At 32.9% G+C, this 20,358-nt stretch overlaps 1 protein-coding gene and 1 long non-coding RNA gene across 3 annotated transcripts; one reads left to right on the forward strand and one right to left on the reverse strand.

Annotated features, from left to right (window-relative positions):
- Positions 1–11,482: 11,482 nt before the first annotated feature.
- On the forward strand, positions 11,483–13,993 carry LOC129314445 (uncharacterized). The gene is made up of 3 exons (XR_008594115.1): positions 11,483–11,791; positions 12,079–12,272; positions 13,503–13,993. It is a non-coding gene; the product is annotated as an uncharacterized LOC129314445 (long non-coding RNA).
- A 615-nt stretch (positions 13,994–14,608) lies between these two features.
- Positions 14,609–18,473, reverse strand: LOC129313081 (uncharacterized). Of its 2 annotated transcripts, none has more exons than XM_054955929.1 (7): positions 18,260–18,473; positions 18,042–18,180; positions 17,472–17,573; positions 17,037–17,155; positions 15,701–15,978; positions 15,523–15,607; positions 14,609–15,152 (listed from the first exon to the last, which is right to left on the reverse strand). In XM_054955929.1, exons 1-7 carry the CDS (start codon positions 18,371–18,373, stop codon positions 14,715–14,717), a joined length of 1,275 nt encoding a protein of 424 aa, XP_054811904.1. In that variant the 5' UTR covers positions 18,374–18,473; the 3' UTR covers positions 14,609–14,714. The 2 variants fall into 2 exon arrangements, with proteins under 2 accessions (XP_054811904.1, XP_054811905.1); XM_054955930.1 differs by having other exon boundaries at positions 18,042–18,175; positions 18,260–18,389.
- Between the last annotated feature and the right edge of the window lie 1,885 nt (positions 18,474–20,358).

The raw sequence follows: 20,358 nt of genomic DNA on the forward strand, positions 1-20,358 counted from the left end.
AGGCCAATGTGGATAGACCACCTTATTCCTTTACTCCCATTATATAGCATCCTATTTGCTAAGTTGATATTTTTATCATTACATTATACGTAAAATGAATTTTATTGTTGTGTGTTTAGGAGGAGGGAAACATATATGAAATGATGTACTGGACGAATTGTTTCTACTAGAAGCGAAGTCACAAACTCGGACTTAGTTCCTATTACACAACAAAAGTACAGAGAGAAGAGATGGGAGTGAGCTAATGATAATTAATGCAGGGAAGTGAGAGTGTTTCTCTCTTGCCTTTCCTAAAAACCAACCATCCACACAGTGATTTTGTGGAGAACTACGCATACTATTCCTACTCAGAATTAAAAATGACAATGGGAATATTACACTTATGGACCCAATTTTATTATGCACAAAGACCCAGACTTTTCTAATATTCTAATAAAGCCCCCACTCTAATTTAGGCTCATATATCTTGAGCTTTGATCCATCAAGGGTAAATAACCCAACAATAATAATGTTTACTTCTCTGGTTCTCCTTTACAGATTTTGTTTAAACAGTTATACTTCTATTAATAAGTCATCTTACAAAATTCATGAAGCAATTAATATATTTTTTAATAATACTTTTTGTATGGATAGTGGTAGTAAAAAAAATAGACACCATTGGCTAATTATGGTGGGAAAAGAAGATTGAAAGATTTAGTAAAATTATGCTAGAATTTATTATAATTAATTAGAACTATTTTAGAAAAAAAGAAAACATTAATTAACTTAAGTGAAAATCAAGTATAGGTATCGTATAAGAGACTTTTCTGCAAATAAGTCCCATAAATTTTTTTTCTTTGGTAGTAAAAGAGGCTAAAAGGCCTAAAAAAAATAACAATATCCCCTTTCAAAAGTAACCCCTAGACAATATGATAAAAAAGCCATATGCACTTCATTAATAACCCAGCGCCAAACCTGCAGTCCAACTCCCAGCTTCAAGCTAAAATTAGCTAATGCATTAGCACAACCATTCCCCTTCCTAGGAGAATGTGTTACCAAAACTTGCCACTCCTTATCACACAAATCCCAGATCCTCTTCAACAACCTGCTACTCATGCTACTATGATCACAACCCCTCCTCTGCATATGTTTTATCACAATAATTGAATCCACCTCCAACACAATCCTTCTCAAACCCAAAGCTAATCAAAGCTTCAACCCTTCAAACATACCCTATAGTTCAACTTCAATGGTCGTGCTCTTCCCTAAATTTTTAGTATAACCAAAAATCCACCTTCCTATATGGTGTCTAACAATCCCTCCTCAGCTACTCAAACTAGGATTACCCTTACTAGTATCATCAATGTTCAACTTGCACCTACCCTCATTAGGAGGTAACCAACCAAAAGAGCCTTTCAACTTTCTTGGCCTTTAATGTACAGGTTTACATTTATCAGCTTCTACTACCTCACTGCTAAAACTGATAGCCCTTCTGCATAGAGTCTCATCATTCATTTGATATCCACCATCAATAAAAATCTTCTTATTTCTCTTCTTCCACAAAAACCAACAAACAATGCCAAACAAAATCCTCCATTGAACTATACTCTTCTCTTGCAAGTCCTACCTTAAGTTCATGCATAGCTACCATTCTAGATTCAAAAAGAAAAAGCAACTTTTCTTTTCATAAGGCACTAATTTCCTCCAAACCTCTTTACCTACACTACATTCCCTTACTACATGCAAAGCTGTTTCCACATTTCCACATAGAACACGTACATCTGACACTCCCCCTTCTATGCCTCAAGTTGTTTGTGTGCAATCTTTCATGCATCAACAACCATAAAAACATTCTTACCCTTTCTGGTCCAGGCCACTTTCACATCAAACTCCATTTGCTATCCTATAACCCCCATTGAACTTCCACCATCATCTTGTAACAATTCTTGACAGTATACTAACCAAGAGCACCACCCATCTACTTTACCCTATCCTCACTACTCACAACATCAAGTGGCAAAACACCACTAAGTTTACATCTTATTTCATCAGGTGGCACTCCATCAAGCAACTGCATTCTCCATTCACCAAATTCATTAACAACCTTACTAATCCTCCAATCCCTCCACTTATCAAGTATATCACACATGGCTTCATTAATTAAAACACTCCCCAAGCCAATCCATTCATCATTTTAGAGACTAGTATCATTACTATTCTTAATTTCAATCTAGATGTTACCCTTTAGATGCCTCCAAATCAAGCCAATATCCTTCCAAATAGCAAAATCAGTATTCTTAGCCTTAATATCATCCCCAAACATTAAAACCCCCATTATATCTCTATTTCAAAATTTCAGTCCATAGGCCCATTTTAAACTGCCAAGCTAACTTTAAAAAACACACATCATTTATGGCCTTCAAATTCAAAACACCGAGTCCCCTATACTCCTTTAGTTTTAGGATTTGTTGCCAACTAATTAGGTGCATTTAAATGTAGAAAATATAATTTAAAAGAGATACAAAAGATAATATTACCCTTACTAGGTTACAGTGACAAGGATGCCCCTTAGGTTTTTTATACTCCTCCTTCATGTGCCTTATCCTTCTATGTTTATTTACATCCCTTCCCCATAGAGCAATTGTGTTAACCCCTGAGTCATTACTTTCATCTGCATCCCTTTACCAACTTGTTCATCTCCTTGTTGTGTTGTCATCTTTATATGCTTCCCTTTACAATGCCATCACCTTCCCTCATCGTCTTTGCTTCATTGCCCTTGAGGTTTTTCTTGACTTTACTCACTTGCATTTTTACTTTCTAATGTTGAGTTTTAATTACTTTCTCTAAGTTGTTTCTTTACCATTAATACTAAGAAAATTAAGCATGTAAAGGACATTTTTAGGCATTTTCTATAGTTTCTATCTTTCTAATTAATTTACAACATCGGTGTGCTTCATTCAAGTATTTGAATGTGTGCACCTAGATCTAATGCTTTTCTTTCCCCATGAATTATATTGAATTCCAATTTTTACCTACTCTAATTTGTCCCAATTATTCTAGCTATTTTTGTTACTTTTTTTTTATTAAAGATTGCTTTTAGCAGTTCCTCATTCAGTTAACAAGAAGCTAGCATATGATCTCCTTATGTTGGTCTCATTAATTTGAGTAGGAAGATGAGATCTCGTGATGGGATGAGCAATATCTGTATTGATTATAATTGCCATTTGTGTTTCCCTCCATGCAATATCTTTCTTGCAACAATCAGTAGAAAAAGATAAGGAGCATAACAAGAATGTTCCTAGTTTAAAATGTCTAATTTTTTGAATGCATTTAGTTTGGGAAGACTAGGGGGAGTCATTCTTTAAAGTCAATTTTGTCTTGAGCAGAAGCTTTTAAGAGAAGAAAAGAAGTTGTTTCAAAAGTTCCCACTAGTGGTAGAATGGTAATTATCAAATGAGTTAATTTAGGAATTACAATGCAAAATCGTATCTATATTCCTTAATGAATTTTTGGAATCACTTTTTCTCTACCTGTTCCTTTATAGCATTGCATAGTTACCTCACTAGTTGCTGGCTTACTGCTTTTCTACAATTCTAGAGGTTTATGTGGCTGTTTCTTGCCCTGTCTTAAATTGGAAAATTTCTTTATTTGCTATATCATGCACTTATGTTGATACTTTGGCTTATTTTGTTTTGGATTATTGGTGCTTTTATTAGAAAGTGTCCTTAGACTTTCAAGCGGTATTGTGCTGAGCAGGAGATTCTCACATTAAACTACTAGACAAACTAGAGATTGTTATCTGAAGGAAAAGTAATAGAATTAGAGAAGAAATGAAAATTGTGGCTAGATTTATAGAATCAAGTAGTAAATGAAGATAAAAGTAGTCTCCAAAACAATAATCTTATGCACAGTACAATAATGTCATTGAATTACAACCTCTAAATTTCTCAAGATAGTCTCTCAAATAGTTACAGATTATATCTAGAACAACTATAAAAGTAGGAATTGTCATAACCAAAACACCAATATCATAAGCCTGCAAACAATGCCAATTAACCTTCTTAGCCTCTTCATCTTCAGTTTGTCTTGTCCTAACAAAGACATAACATCTCCCTATGCTCTGTTGTTGAGATCATTAACCGAATCCTACACTATATTGACATGGAAATGAGCTATTGCAACATAGGTTGAAATGCAAATAAATACTTATGTGTAAAATGATATATGAACTTGTATTGACAGTGAGACATAATGGCCTATTCAATCGGAGTTATTAATATGCCCTTCCACTCAAGTACTTTTTTATTTTCCTATCACTGAAGCCACATTATTAACGCAAGCCATATTATATTGGAATGATAAAATGAACTAAATAGGTAAACAGCCCCAACACTTGTAAATTTAAAATATTCACTCCTACTCAGTATTCTTGCAATTACACATAGTACATAATTAGATTTTAATCTACAATCACAACACATAGGGGCCACTATTTAGAAATACAAACATGAGTTTTTAATTTTTATACCTGTCAAAAACAAGTAAAAGTTGTATCACACAATTTTTCAATAGTATTAACATTGTCTCCTTAAATATTTACAATTATCTCATCAACTATTTATAACTACCTCTTCAAATGTTCAACCATGAACCACTAAATTTAACGTATCATTTTCACATATCAACTTCACATATTTACAATGGAAAATTCAATAATTCACAATTGAAAGTTAAAGTATAACTCTTAAATTTCTCAATCCTATGATTAATTGTTAATCAGGAGTAAAGTGATAATTAGTATGAGATTAGAGATTTGGATGATTATTTGATAGTTTGACTTATTGGGATATTGTGTGAATAGGTACGGGTGGTAGGATCACATTTTGGGTTGAAGTATGTGCACATAGTGAGAATTCTTCTCACTATACATATCAACCAAAAAATGATCCCTTAAATCGTGAAATTTAGGTAAAGTTTAGAGAGAGAAATTAAAAAAATGTGAAAGGGAGAAGAGGAGAAGGGCTTGGCTAATAAGGCAAGATATTTTAAAGTCGTGAAAGTGCTTCTGATTAGTAACTTATTGAGTAGGCTGCATATAATTCTTATCTTCCATTCTACCTAAATTTTTTTTTAATATGAGTTATAAAAAAATTGAATTGATAAAATTTAAGGGGTTTAATTCTTACCTAATAGTAGTAAAAAGGTCCTTGAGAGTTAAATTAGAGCTTTGCGACTGGTTTATAGCTAAATGATAAAGTTTTAAAATCGTAGGCTCAATTTGGCCTAATTCATTGAGATTTTAATGTGAAAATTATGCTTGAGTGAAACGAGACCAGTTGAGGTGATGTAAGTAGTAATCGAGTAGTAATTGACCTAAAATGAATGTGAACACTGTATTTTTGTCAGGACATTTTTTTAATTTAATAAAAATAATAAAAAATAATTAAAAAATAAAAATACAAAAATAAAATTTAATCCTTTTTTGGATTATATTTTCAAAAAATATAAAATACAAAAATGAAATTTAATCCTTCTAGGGATTATGTTTTTTTTAAAAAAATAATCTTAATTAAATGTTTAAAAACCTCTCTCAAATTATTTCAACAATGAGAAAATTATGAGAATCAACTTTTTAAAAATTAAGCATTTTTAAACTCTTGTAGATCTGATTGTCTCCTTATATGTACATATAATAATAATAATAATAATAATAATAATAATAATTAAAAACTAAAAGAAAAGAGAGCTAGGTTTCTTTTTTTTTAAAAAAAATATAAATAAATATGGGAATCAAGGGTTAAACACTGAAAAATCCAGCATTTAACCAATACCTCTGTCCTTCGTCCAGGTGCAGTATCAGAAAAAAGGAAAAAAATGGAGATCAAAGCATGCATAGGTTCTTCGTCTAGACGCAACACCAGAAAGAAAAATGTAGTAACTAAAATATGCACATGAAACACACAGCAAAGATGCAATGGAAATAGATAAAGAAAAGAAAAAAAACAGAGACTAAAGCATGTACAGGTCCTTCGTCCAGACACAGCACCAGCAAGAAAAAAAATAGAGACTGAAACATGTACACGAAACACACAGCAGAGATGCAGTGGAAAGAAGATAAAGAAAAGAAAAAAACAGAGACTAAAGCATGCACAGGTCCTTCATCTAGACGCAGCACCAGAAAGAAAAAATAGAGACTGAAATATGCACAAGAAACACACATCAGAGACGTAGCGGAAAGCAGATATGAACTAAAGGTTTAAACCCTGAAAAATCTAGTGTCTAACTAACAGCTTGGCCCTTCATCCAGATGCAGCACCGAGGAAGAAAAAGAAAAAAATAGAGACCAAAGCTTGCACACGAGACATACGATTGAGAGACGTGGAGAGCAGCTATAAAAGGCATTTTCCTTAGCACAAGAGACACACACTTACATGAAAGGCATAGAGAAAAAGAAACCAAGAGTAGCAGATAGTAAACCTGAACGGTTTAGCCACACGTAATGCAAAACACAGAACAGAGCAGAAAGGCAGTCATGCAAAAACGCAAAGAAAGAGCACCACACTTTTCGATTGAAAATGAGGAAGGTAGAAAAGAAGATAAACACAGAGAGCAGAGGGAGAAAGATAATCTTTCAGCTGCATAGCAGAGACGCACGAGCAAAAGAGAAATACAGAGAGCAAAGAAGACAGAGGAAAACATAGAAAAAGAGAGAGAGAGCAGATTCACGTAAACACACGTAAACAGAAACTTAGAGAAAAGGAGAAGGAGAAGTGCACGGCAAGAGGAAGGGGGAGCTTCAGCCATAAAAGAGAGCACTCGTGCAAGGAAAGAAGGGGGGATGAGAGGAAAAGGAGGAGAAGTTTTTCTCTGTGTAAAAAGAACGAAGGCCGCATCTTGCATGTAGGAAAGAGCAGCATTTCGGTTTAGAAGTGTGATTGGGAGCTAACTGTGAGCTGAGATTCAAACTCCCCTTTCGGTTATTGGCTCTCTTATCTTTCACTCCTTCTACGTGTTTTTCTTTGGGTATGCTAGATTTGTTTCCTTCACTGTAAGAAGTTTGAGTTGCTATTTTTTTTCTCCCTTCTCTGCTCTGCCATTAGTGCGCTATACTTGTTTTTGTTTTATCACATCCCCGTTCTAAACTCTTGCAGCAAATATGTGTGTAGATTTTTGCCATGAAAGGGATCCTTGATGATAACTCCTCATATTTTAAATAAGGAAATTTAGAAGTTTTGAAAGTTTAAGTATGGATAGGGAATATTTAGGAAAATATTTGAAGAGAAAGTAGCTTTGTATCATTGTGTTTTCTTTCTCTAAATTATGTTATATACCTTAAATATGCTCTAACATGTATTTATTTGCTTTTACAAATGAGGTTGATTTAGTTATAATACTTTCCCATGATGCTTTCGATTCTAACATTTGAAAAAATTTATTGTTGAGCTAAGTGATAAATTAGATTCAAGTTTGTCTTCTAGCATGAAAGAGTATTAATCAATTTAAATTTGATTTCTATTTCTTTATTTCTCAAAGTCATACATTATTTTGTATTTAATTTCCATTTGATAGTAATTAAGTAAATGTTGAAGATAATTTTGATTTTAAATGACATCATTTTCATATGGGGATTTTAAATGTGTGGTTAAATGAATAAGTTTGTTCATATTATTTCACAAATATAATCAATTAAAACATTTGAAGGGTATCGCGAGAGATTTAAAAAATATCCAAAGATATTCAGCTTAATCGCCTCATTGTGAAGGATAATAAGTTCTTGCAGATGTTGTGGTTATTAATAATATTGTAAATAATAATATAATAAATACTTTTTTTTTATTATAGTTTGCATGTGGCCATTGAATAATTTTTTAATATATAAAAAAGACATATTAAAATAAAAATATTGTGTAGATAATCTAAGATTTTATATCGTAAAGAAAATATAGAATTTTTTTAAAAAAAGCATTAAGGTCATTTGAATGTCCACGAGTGACAATAAATCTCTGTAGGCATATTAGAAATTTCTTTTTTTTAAATTACTTTTTTATGTTGACAAGGTGAATCTTTAAAATAAGAGAAAGCAAAATAATAAAAATATTTTCAAAATATAAAATGGGAGTAAGAAAGTGAAACCAAATTATCTTTGTAAATTAAAACACAGCACATCTTAGAAAATTATTTTATCTGCAATTGATAAGTTATTTTCATTTAAACTTCTCTTTTTATGGAAATTATAAATAAAGAAAACCATTGACACTAGTCTTTAGCCCGAATTATGTGGGCTGTGATTCCCATCACAGGGTAAGTAGGCCTCAGAGTCAGATTTCAAGTCAAGTTCTCCCTCGTAAATAAATAAATATTGTTCACCTACTTCTATCATTTTTATATCAAATACATGAATATAAAAGGGATAATTAAAATAATTTTAAATCCTTATTAATATAGCACAATAAATTTCAGGTAACCATTATGACAAACAAGTATTGTGGGGTGTCTAACACTTTCTCCACACTCAATCAACTCTCGAACCTATTTTTTATTTTTGCAGACCATCATTATCCTCCTTTAATTGGTTTCCCAAGATTTTCCTCAAAATTTTGGTGGTGACCCCCATTCCATCATGTTCCCACTGTGAAGGCCAAAACCTCCGCTCGCGCACTATCCGTGTCGCATTTCCAGGTGCGACAACAAATAAATGGAAAAGAATAAATGGCTAAATGCAGCCATAATTAGTAATTATGTGCTTTTGGTCAAATTAGATCAATTGACTAAATTATGCCAATTGCATTTAGATTGGCATATCACGCATTTGAGTTGAGAAAGGAAGCTTATGATAAGCTATAGTGGTAGCTGAAATTCACAGGTAACTTTTTTAGCGACATAAATTGAGGTAACCGAATAACTTCCTTTGTTTGACTATTTGTTGTAACTGTGTGTGAGTATGCAATGTAATGCATGAAATTATTTTGAAATGAGAATGTTTTGTAGCATTGAATGTTTATTGTATAAAAGAAATTTTGGTTAAATAAGTAATGAAATTTTGTAATTTGATATGGAAATGTGTGTATATATATAATGAGTAAAGTGGTGATTGAAAACTTGAGAATGGTTCAAAAGCATGATCATTGGGGTGGGAGTTTACCCATGTGGAGTATGGTGATAAAACCATATGGCATATTCTCCTTAATGTCTTTTGAGATGCGGTATTGGAGATGATCTCCTTAGTACCTATTGAGGTGCGGTGTTAAAGATTTAAGACTCATTAGTGTTTTGTGTGATATAGTGTTAGAGTCAACGACACCCCATTATATGTATTGAGAAAAATCATAGTCCAAAAGTAAGTTAGAACACCTTTGATCGGGTAATTCTATCACTGAAGGTAGGCTCAGGGTCAATGAGAGTGTATATTAGTCCAAGGCAAACTTATGGTTTCAAGTTGAAGTAATTTAAAGATTTAGAAGGTAGTAATCATGCTATATATTGTACATATGAAAAAGTAGTAAAAAGTGGTGATTATAGTGGTAAAAGAAGTGAGTTGACGCATATTGTTGTAATTTGAAATAAAATATGTGATATGTACTGTGTGCTATATTGAAATATATATTATGCTTTACTTTTATATAGTTGTGCGTGATAGTCAATAGTAGTGAGATATTTCATTATTGACATTATCTCACTCCCGTGATTACATTTTCATAGGACAAAGTAGTGATCATGGTAAGGAAAAAGAGTTAGGACTGACTTAAAGTTGTTGAAACTATATGAACTCAGAGTATTATGTAATGAATCAAAACTTGAGAATATTTATGTAAATAAGTTACCATAGGAGATTGCATGCATGGTTGAGTTGTGTTTTGTTGAAAGTATAGAAATTGTAATGAATTTTGTGAGTTTTTAGTGAATCTTAACCAATGTGTGAAATTATAATAAAATGAGTAATTCAAGGCTAAAATTGAATTGTGATTATGTTATGAATGTTGATACATGTAAATTTGTGATAGAAATGCTCAAGTGGGCTAGTTTGTGTTAAGTGGTGAAATTTTGTAAAATGTGAAAATGGGCTATTGAATGGCCAAAATTTGATATACGTGCACATTTGTGATATAATGTGGTCAATAAGGTGTAATAGATTTTTTGGATTTGGTTCAAGACCTTGTGTGATCTAATGTAATAAATGGATCAATTTAAGCGCTTGAGTGCGTGAAATTCTTTAGAAAAGTGACTTTTTAAACTAGACATTCAAATTTTGATCAGATTATTAGATCATGTCTAAACCATCTCATTAGTTAGCTTATGTGATAGGCTATGTGTGGGTGCTTGAATCACTCCGATTGGACATCATATGTGAAAATAACGCATGCCAAAATTTTGTCATTTATGCTGTTAAATGACAACAGCAAATTCGGACTGACGTGCCATGGCACATGACACAGATGAGAACTAGGTGTGTGGCTCTGTGCTACATGTTGCAGAGTAAGTATTGCACGTGGCAGCATATAGTCTATACTTCAACTTGATTTTCCAATTTTTAAAGCATGCAATAGTTTATATGAATGCATGTGACTTGCTTTTACTGTAAAATTTTTTGACATGTTGTGATTCGATGATTTTGCAAAATGAATCCTAGATCCAAGTTTTTTAAACAAAGTTTTTTATTACCAATTGTTGTGATTAGTATGGTGATTAAATTAACCTTCTCTTATATCAAGTGGATATAGGAGGGAGTTACATAAAGACTTCATATTCACATCATCTCATCAATTATTTACAACTATCTCTTCATATATTTAATAATACACTTTTAAATTCAACCTCCCACATAAATATCTTATTTTTACACATGAAAATCACATATTTCTATTGAAATATTCAAGAATTTACAATCAAAATTCAAATCTCAATGATCGTGAATTACATAGAACATTGGTAGACCTCAAATGCCATTCCAGTACAGCAGAAATTGTCAAATCATCGCAACAAATAGTGCAATTTTTAATATATTACTATTTGTATTATTTTCGAAACGCAAACAAGGTAGATGATCATAATGAGAATAGAAAAATAATGAAATAAGATGAAATTTGATGAGCTAAGCAATCTAGAAAAATGAAATAAAAAGCCAAAATCTCATTCATTCAAGCAAACCCTAACAAGAATATGGCATAAAATCAAAATCGGTGGGTAAAAATTAAAAAGCTAAATATTTCATAATGCTTACTTTCTTTATTAAAAAATATAAAATATTTTTAATTAAATTTTATTTTAATAAAATAATTATCTACATTCAAATTAATCTTATCTTTTCATATTTATCTATATTAAATACTCTATAATAAATATAAAATTATTATCAATAGGAACACTTTTTAAAAAAAATAATAATTATATTTTAAAAAATTAAAAATATTTTATATTTTTTAACATCTAACTTAAAAAAAATATGTTAACAAGTGGCTGAAAATAATCACATAATAGTTGCGAACACATACATGAGACAGGGGGAGAGACAAGATGGGAAGGAAGATGGAAGACGAAAGATGGAAGATACACCTAAACCAGCACAAACAGAGAAAAATAACAAGGATGTCCCTAAACGAGGAAGACGAGCGACGAGGAAGGCAAATGACGACGAAGACGTCCGTGAATGAGAAAGATGGAGATTGTTGAATCTAAGATGGGAAAGACAATGATGGCAGAGAAATCTCAACTTCCATCTCGTGGTACTTCACTTTGGCGTTTTCGAACAGCAAGTGTGTTTAGGGCTTTGGAATTTTTTTGTGGTTTCGCGCCAATTTCATTTTCTCAAGCAAGGGTAATATGATCTTTTCTCACATTTGAAAAATTACAATCAAATCCTCAGAGACATGGCTATAATTTTAAATTTTGTAGTACTTGCATGTAAATAAATTTCTTATGTAGGACCAACACGAAATTTTCCCTTGTATTTTTTGCTAGACTTGGTAGGAAGTGGGATGTGGTGAATGGAGGTTTTCTAATGTATTTTTGAGTCTTGCTTGATGGAGAGGAAAATTGTTTTATGCTTGATTTTGAACTTTTCCTCAGCCACTACCAACTATTTTCTTTTTCGTAATTTTGTAGCTTGATATAAGGGATCTGCAATTGACTATTATAAAAAAAAAAAAAAAGAAATTGTCTACGACTCAATACTTCCCGCTAGTCCTAGCTTTCGGTGATCTCAGCTCCATCCCCACAACGAGTCATTTCGAAGGGGAGATGATTCTATAGCAAGCTAAGATAATGTCAAGCATCTTGAAGACTGCTCCATATCCAAGGTATTTTTTTTTTAAGTCTTTTTTAAATAATTTATTTAATCATCTCTGCTCCAAGATTCTGAAATCTATAGTGTGATGTATTCATATTAATCAATTAACTAGTTGAAAAAGATCAATCCATTGCGAGGGTAAAGATACAAGTACTTGCCTTCACACCAGGAACAAAGGAAATAACGATCTCGCATATGTTATATGGAGATTAGGTTCTGATTGTATCTTAAAATGGATAGATTATTCAATGAGTATGTCAAATTGATCTAGCCATAGGTTCTACTTATAATCTAGTTTTGTATAGATGGTATGTGTTGGCAGATGATCAGTTCCCTCAAAATCCCGAATTTATTATTGTTAACGAGTAGCTAGTTTTCTTTGTTCCTTTGACGACTAAAAATGTCATCTGTTACTTCTTGTGAAGTCATGACCCTTTTTGGCTTCGGTATCCTAGGTAGACCAGATGTATCTATTACTAGTTTATTGCCTCGACATTACATGCGTTGCTTGATATTGCATGATGTAGATCCTCATATGAAATTCAAAATGTAACTGCACAAAATTAGACATGTCTCATTCCTAAGCTCTCATTGTATAATAAATTGATTTCACTCAAAGAAGGCGTCGTTCATTTCACGAAATCCCTACATGAGTTGAAATTTCAGCTTATGAAATGCCGGTCATATTTTAGTTTTAAGCATAAATCACAATGCTTGTGGTCAAGAGTAATCCTTTATTGCGAAATGGCATGTGCTAAGCACTAGGATTATTAACCCTAACCTTGGATGGATTACTTTGGTGCGCATATAAGAATTGAATAAAGAATCCTGATATTCTTCAATAGTAGATTTATCCTATTAGCTTCTTAACTCTCACCTTCTTTGCATGCTCTATTTTAAGATTATGTGGCTTTTTTCATTAGTCTTTACAAAACGTGGTGAACTAGCGGTGAATTAGAGCGAGGTTGGTGCCTCTTTTGAATAATCGTCACCACTCAGTGACTGTGCTTGTGTATTCATAATTCATCTATGAACACCTCTTGCGAAGGTTGAAATTAGAAAAAGAGATAGAAGGAGAACCTATAGCTATAGCTACGGTTTCTACTCCTAAAGCCCCAGGATAGGAGCATAAAGAGTTTGGTATCAAAAAAGTAGATGCTGTAATCAGTTCAGTTTGACATGCATTTGTTCAAAATTCTTTTGTTGCTAGACTATTCTGAAATTTGAGTTTTCATCGTAGTGCATCAGGCACTTGGGTGTTCTTAGTAGCAGGAGCATTGCTGGCAATTTCGGTTGGGAAAAAGTGCAAGTCTCTGGCGCCGCTTGTAATTTTTGGAACGAAAGGCACTATGCTGGACATCATCATTGGAATTAGTCAATGCAAAAGGGAACATGCAGAGTGTCAAATGAAGCTACTTTAAGCTCAAGCTGCTGCAAATGACGCACCAACTGGAACTGATTCATAATATTCCTGTATTCTTAGTATTGTCAACTTATATTTGTAGACGGGTGTAACAAGCAAGCATGCATTTTTTGGTTGCTTGTTTGTCATGCACATAAGAAAGAAACGATTTCTTTGTTAGTTGATTGATGTCCCCTTCCATTTCTTAGAGGCTGGGTATTTGATCTTTTTATGTCCTGCGGGTAATGTCATTTCAATGGGAAGCATTAAAGAGAGGCTGATCTTGTGAATTTTGATATTTAATTTCACCCTTATTTTCATTCCCTCTACATGCTTAGGTTGCAACAACTTTAAAGTGAAAGATAATTTGACATTCCCATTCACGGCTTTAGTTTTTCACCATACGCTCGCCATAATTTTTTGGGAATAAGAATCTCAATAATCTCAAACATTAAGGGCCATTGATTTGTAATTCAATCATCGTCCTATATTTACTTGGAAAAATCACATCTAACTCCTCTCAAAGAAATTCATTACAAATAAGGATTAATACGAAATAAATTATTATTAAATGAGAATATGATTTTTTTTTTTCAAATAAAACTTATTATCAGTTCTTATTTGTGATTAATTCCCCTAAAAAAGAACTGAATGTGATTCTCCCTATTTATTTTAGCCTTATATTTAAAACGCGTCTATTCATCATGGTAAGAATGCAACATTGTGACTAACCATCTTGCCAAGCTTGCTCTAAATCGTTGGCCTAGTTTCAATAGAATAAACTTCCGCCTTTGCATATTGTTATTCTTCTTTTAGTTGATTGTAATAATCCACCCCAGCTTTAGACTGGGTGTGCCTCTCATTATAAAAAAGCGTCTGCACATCTGACTGTTCATGCACCTCAAACATTAATTGTTATCTTCTGAAGACGGTGGAGCCATATATGAAGAAGCAGATTTTAATTGATGAAAAAATTTTGCCTTACAAACCTTTTAAACTAAATTTGTAAGAAGTTGCAAAATTGAGCAAGCAAAAGTTGATACAGGGTATTTACATAGTTCTGTTGCAAGGCATTGATGCAGAAATCATTTCGAACTTCCCATGTTCTGTATCTAAACTGGAATCGACAGCAATCTCAAATTTCAGAGGCATGTTCTTTCCTTGTTGAAGCAGCAATTTTAGAAAAATTAACCAGATATGATAAGAGTTGAAGTTTACAACATCGCGATGCCTTCCTTCCACTCGTAAGCCTTTCTCAGCATTTGATGGACAAGAACTGGAAAGTCCTTTCACAGAACCATTCAGGTTATTTTCCAATCTGACAGTAGGATCTTTACCCTTGTATTCACCTCTTTTAGGTTGTTTATCAAGCATTTGTTGTCTATAACTTGAACTGACCTTTTCAGCCTTGATGTTCCCAAACAAGATTTCTGCAGCTCTGTTCTTGACGAGGACTGGCATGTAATCTGATTCATCCCACAAATATAGCTGCCAAAAAGTGTCCCTAATGGATAAGTTGGTATGACTAATATGGAAAATAAGGAAAAAAAAAGTCTTATAATCAGATATATAACATTATGTTTTCGTGACTATGAAACATAAAATATAAGCAAATAAGAATGTAGTTTAAAATATCCAAAATTTTAAGAGCTTGCTCGACGAAACAAATTTGTTTCGCTAGTAGATTACTTGTTTGATTTGTCGAAAATAAAACTAAGTATAGGCATTTGAAACAATGACAAGAAGCCTCTTTATAACGATTAAAGCTGACAATAATTCAATGCAGCGAATGACATAATCCTAAATACTAACTTAGTAGTGGTGACAATTAGATGAAGAAATATGAAAGAACTTTTACCATGAAAGGCCTGTATATCAAACATACTGCATGAAGACGGCTTGAGCTTTTTGAACAACTTAGTGGAATAACATTTTGATCATACCTAGGGAAAAAAAAAAAAAACAGCAATGGATCGTGATAACCATGGTGGTAGCTTCTGCTACAAGGCTAAAAATTTAATGCTTGAAATCCATACTCTGTACCCATGGGTGAACCACATAACTGACAACCAGTGCATATGAGATCTTCCACCAAGTTATCCCCAGTTTTGTGGACTCTTATGCTAAGGAAAATTTTCCCTTTCTGGATATCACTAAGATCCATTGTGTTCACTTGTAGAAAAATTTCACCGATAAATGCACTAACTACAGCGTTACAAGATGATGTTAGCTGAGATACTTCTGAAAGTGAAAAACAGTCTGTAGGCATTCGCTCTTCCAGCACTTTCCAGTTTTTAGGCAGATGCCCTGTTCGCTGAACATATCACAATAAATATTATTCAGAACATACACATCAAGGCAGCATGAGATGAAGCATACTGACCAAAATAGCATTAGTAAAATGAATGAAGCAACGGAGTCAACTTTTGAAGAAAGATTATTCATCATGTGGAAATCAAAACCTAAAATATTGATTATCTCCGATAAATAATCAGAGTAAAAACAGTTAAGTAACCAGGAAAAGGTTAAAAAAAAAAAAAAAGCTGGGTGACTTTGACGTCCTGCAATGTCAAATTAATGTTCACTAACAAAACAAAACAATAAAAAGATTTTCAAGCCTTTAAAATCTAAGTTCTGCCTGTCCTGTTGAGCACAAAGAACACTTGACATGCTAAATAACAAAATATGAACACGAGGCCAAAACACACCACTTAAACCTACAATATGACATGAAAGGAGACCAGAATCATACCTAGAATTAAACCTACATTTATTCTTTTTTCAGAGTTTCGCCACCCTTTGATAAACTTCATGTCCACACCATTATCATGACTAGCTGCTTTCTGTAAATGTCCTATTTCTTCCTCCCAAGGGCACATAATGCATGACAAATGCAATTGATGGAAGTATTATGTCTAAGAGTACACATGTATTACAAGCACATAAAACCTCATCTATTTTTAACTTTTTAAGAATCACAGATAGAATAAGACAGATAAATTAAGTGCACTAGACTATACAATAGGCCTGAATAGAATAATCAAAATCTCAACTATAGACTTAATGAAAAACAAGGGGACTAAAGAGAAGAGATACATCATATCATATCATGACTCAAGTCACACCATGGCAAAACTATCAATGGAACGAAAGGTAATGCTGCTTGGAAATCACATTGATTTACAGAAAAACAAACAAGAACATGTCATGAATCAAAATCCTTGTCAACCGATCCCCTCCAAAAAAGAAGGAACTAAAGAAAAGAAATATACATGTATATACATATATATATGTATGTATAAGTATGCAATCAAAGAAAAAACCTTTAAAAAAATATAATAAATTGCAACAACGTATAAGCAATGACATTACTTGACAGGAGCTTATGTTACATATGTTAGGCTTAGACTGCTGCACCCACTTTATGACCTTCCTAAGTTTGTCCTTACTAGTTATCCCAACGCGACAGCCTGCCACCAACTCTTCTATATCTGCATTGTAAAACATTATATTGCACTCCATTTGTTTTTTTCTACATCAATAAAATTTTAAATAAATAAAAATGTACTGCAAACTCAATTATTGTATTCTATGACTCAACTAGGAAAATCAAGTTATAAAACTTGAATCTATTAAGCATGGAATTAAATCATATGCAAGCACGTCCAGACTCACAGCAAAACCTAATGACTAATGCACAAATGGATAAAAGGCAACAATACATTAAGTAATTAACTTTCTAACTGCCAGTTATTCATATAGGTCATTCTGAGCTGATAAGAAGCCGACAAGAGAATAAGAACATACCTTTTGAGATAAGTAACTCGTAAGGGTGGATCAAACAAAGCAGCGACGACCATTGAACAGTTCTGGCCTCAACAATATCTCCAAATTTTACGATCTTCACATCTACCATATGCCAAAAGTAAAATTATGAATAACAATAAATAATTATCTGTATTTATAAAATAATTATTCATATTTTCAGTTGAAGGCCAAATATGACCTAAAAAAAGGACGTGATAGAACAGCATAAATAGGCAAAGAAAGTCAAATGAAAGCTACAAGTTTCGGACTACTATATGAACATATAACTAGAACGTAATTTTTCTCTAGATTTACATTGTCAGAGGGTTTCTTTGACAACCTTGACCCCTGAATTCAAAGGTATGTTTGAGATTTTAAAAATCAACAGTAAGGAAAAAATTAAGCGACAATGCAAAGTGTGAACATGACAATGAGGTTATATTTTCTTGATAAGCATCTATAGCTATCAGTAATACCTTGCTTTGGTTTCAAGTAAGATTGTAAGATAAATTAACGCAATAGGGCCCCTGAATTCAAAACATAAATGGTCAAATGAATAACAAATCTTACTTTGTAACAGTATAACATCTCCCACTGATATCATGGATCCCATGCTCTTCTGCCAAACAGATACTCCAAAATACTGCCTCGTATCATCCCCGACTTGAATGTCTGTCCTGATTATGGACCTTCCTTTCGACGACCTCCACTGCAAAATGAGAATGAATCGTAAGCCATAGCCCAATCGTGAACAACTAGGGGAGAAATGATATAGAGAAATCATAAACCTGAAACGGAGCGGAGCGATGAACGAAGAGGAGAAGCTGAACAAAATCACCGATGTGAGAAGATGCCTCCGAGAGATCTATAAGGGGACCGTACCATCCCAGAGCTAAAGCCATCTTCAGCTTGAGCCCTAGTTAAATGGAACAATCTCAAAAGGTAAGTTCTTGTTCTGTTATCGGCTTCTTGTCATGTCAGAATGACCCACATGAATGGCTAATAGTTAGAAAGTTAATTACTTGATGCATTGTTGCCTTTTATCCATTTGTGCAATAGTCATTAGGTTTTGCTGCAAGTCTGTAAGTGCTTGTATATGATTTAATTTCATGCTTAATAGATTCAAGTTTTATAACATGATTTTCCTAGTTGAATCATAGAATTACAATGATTGAGTTTGCAATTCATTTTTTTTTATTAAGAATATTCTTAATGTTGAAAAAACAAATAGAGTGCAACATAATGTTTTACAATGCAGATTTAAAAGATTTGGTGACAGGCTGTTGCGTTGGGATAACCAGTAAGGACAAGCTTGGGAAGGTCATAAAGTGGGTGCAGCAGTTTAAACCTAACATATGTAGGTTTAAAAGTCAGAACTCTTATAATGAAGAATTGAGCCATCATGTTTAATCATATTTATAAAAATATAAATAGATGTATTAATTGTTTAGCTCACCAAATATTTTATGATAATTTTGATACTATAATTTTTGATGTTTTCCTCCATGCTTGTAAAAACTTTTTGATTCTAAATATGACTAAATTTTAATTTTTTTTCACAGCTTGCTGTGGCCATATATTTAAAAAACAAAAAAACAAAAAAAACCTAACATGTGTAACATAAACTCCTATCAATAATGTCATTGCTCATAAGTTGTTGCAAATTATAATATTTTTTAAAGGTTCATCTTTGATTGCGCTCACACGCGCGCGCACATACGCACACATGTATATTTCTTTTCTTTAGTTCTTTATTTTTTGCGAGGGGGTCGGTTGGCAAGGATTTTAATTCATGACACGTTCTTGTTTGTTTTTCTGTAAATCAATATGATTTTCAAGCAGCATTTCCTTTCGTTCCACTGATAGTTTTGCCATCGAGTGACTCGAGTCATGATATGATGTATCTCTTCTCTTTAGTCCCCTTGTTTTTCAGTAAGTCTATAGTTGAGAATCTGATTCTTCTCTATTCGGGCCTATTGTATAGTCTAGTGCACTTAATCTATCTTATTCTGTCTGTCTGTGATTCTTGAAAAAGTTAAGAATATATGAGGTTTTATGAACTTGTAATACATGTGTAATCTTAGACATAATACTTCCATCAATTGCATTTATCATGCATTATGTGCTGTTGGGAGGAAGAAGTTGGACATTTACGGAAAGTATCCAGTCATGATAATAGTAGGTGACGAAACTCTGAAAGAAGAATAAATGCAAGGTTAAGTGGCGTGTTTTGGTCTCGTGTTTATACTTCGTTATTTGGCATGTCAAGTGCTCTTTGTGCTCAACAGGACAGGCACAACTTAGATTCTAAAGGCTTGAAAATCTTTTTATTGTCTTGTTTTGTTAGTAGACATCATTTTGACATTCCAGGATGTCAAAGTCACAGCTTTTTTTTAAGTGTGACCTTTTTCTTGTTCACTTAAATTTTTACTCTAATTATTTTTTTGTAAGGCCTGTTTAATCAATATTTTGGGTTTTGTTTTTCACATGATGAATACTCTTTCTTTAAAAGTTGGCTCCTTTGCTTCATTCATTACTAATGCTACTTTGGTCTGTTATGCTTCATCTCATGCTGCCTTGATTTGTATGTTCTGAATAATATTTATCGTGACATGCTCAGCAAACAGGGCATCTGCCTAAAAATTGGAAAGTGCTGGAAGACACAGACAATTTTTCGCTTTCACAAGTATCTCAACTAACATCATCTTGTAACACTATAGTCAATGCATTTATCGGTTAACGTTTTCTAAAAGCGAGCACAAGGGATCTTGGTGATATCGAGAAAAAGAATATTTTCCTTAGCAAGAGAGTTTACAAAACTGGGGATAATAACTTGGTGGACGATCCATGGGTATAGAGTATGGATTTAGAACATTAAATTTTTAGC

The sequence above is a fragment of the Prosopis cineraria genome, unplaced genomic scaffold (genome assembly GCF_029017545.1).
Source record: "Prosopis cineraria cultivar Desert tree isolate PC_DT_omini unplaced genomic scaffold, ASM2901754v1 PC6, whole genome shotgun sequence".
Taxonomy (NCBI): Eukaryota; Viridiplantae; Streptophyta; class Magnoliopsida; order Fabales; family Fabaceae; genus Prosopis; species Prosopis cineraria.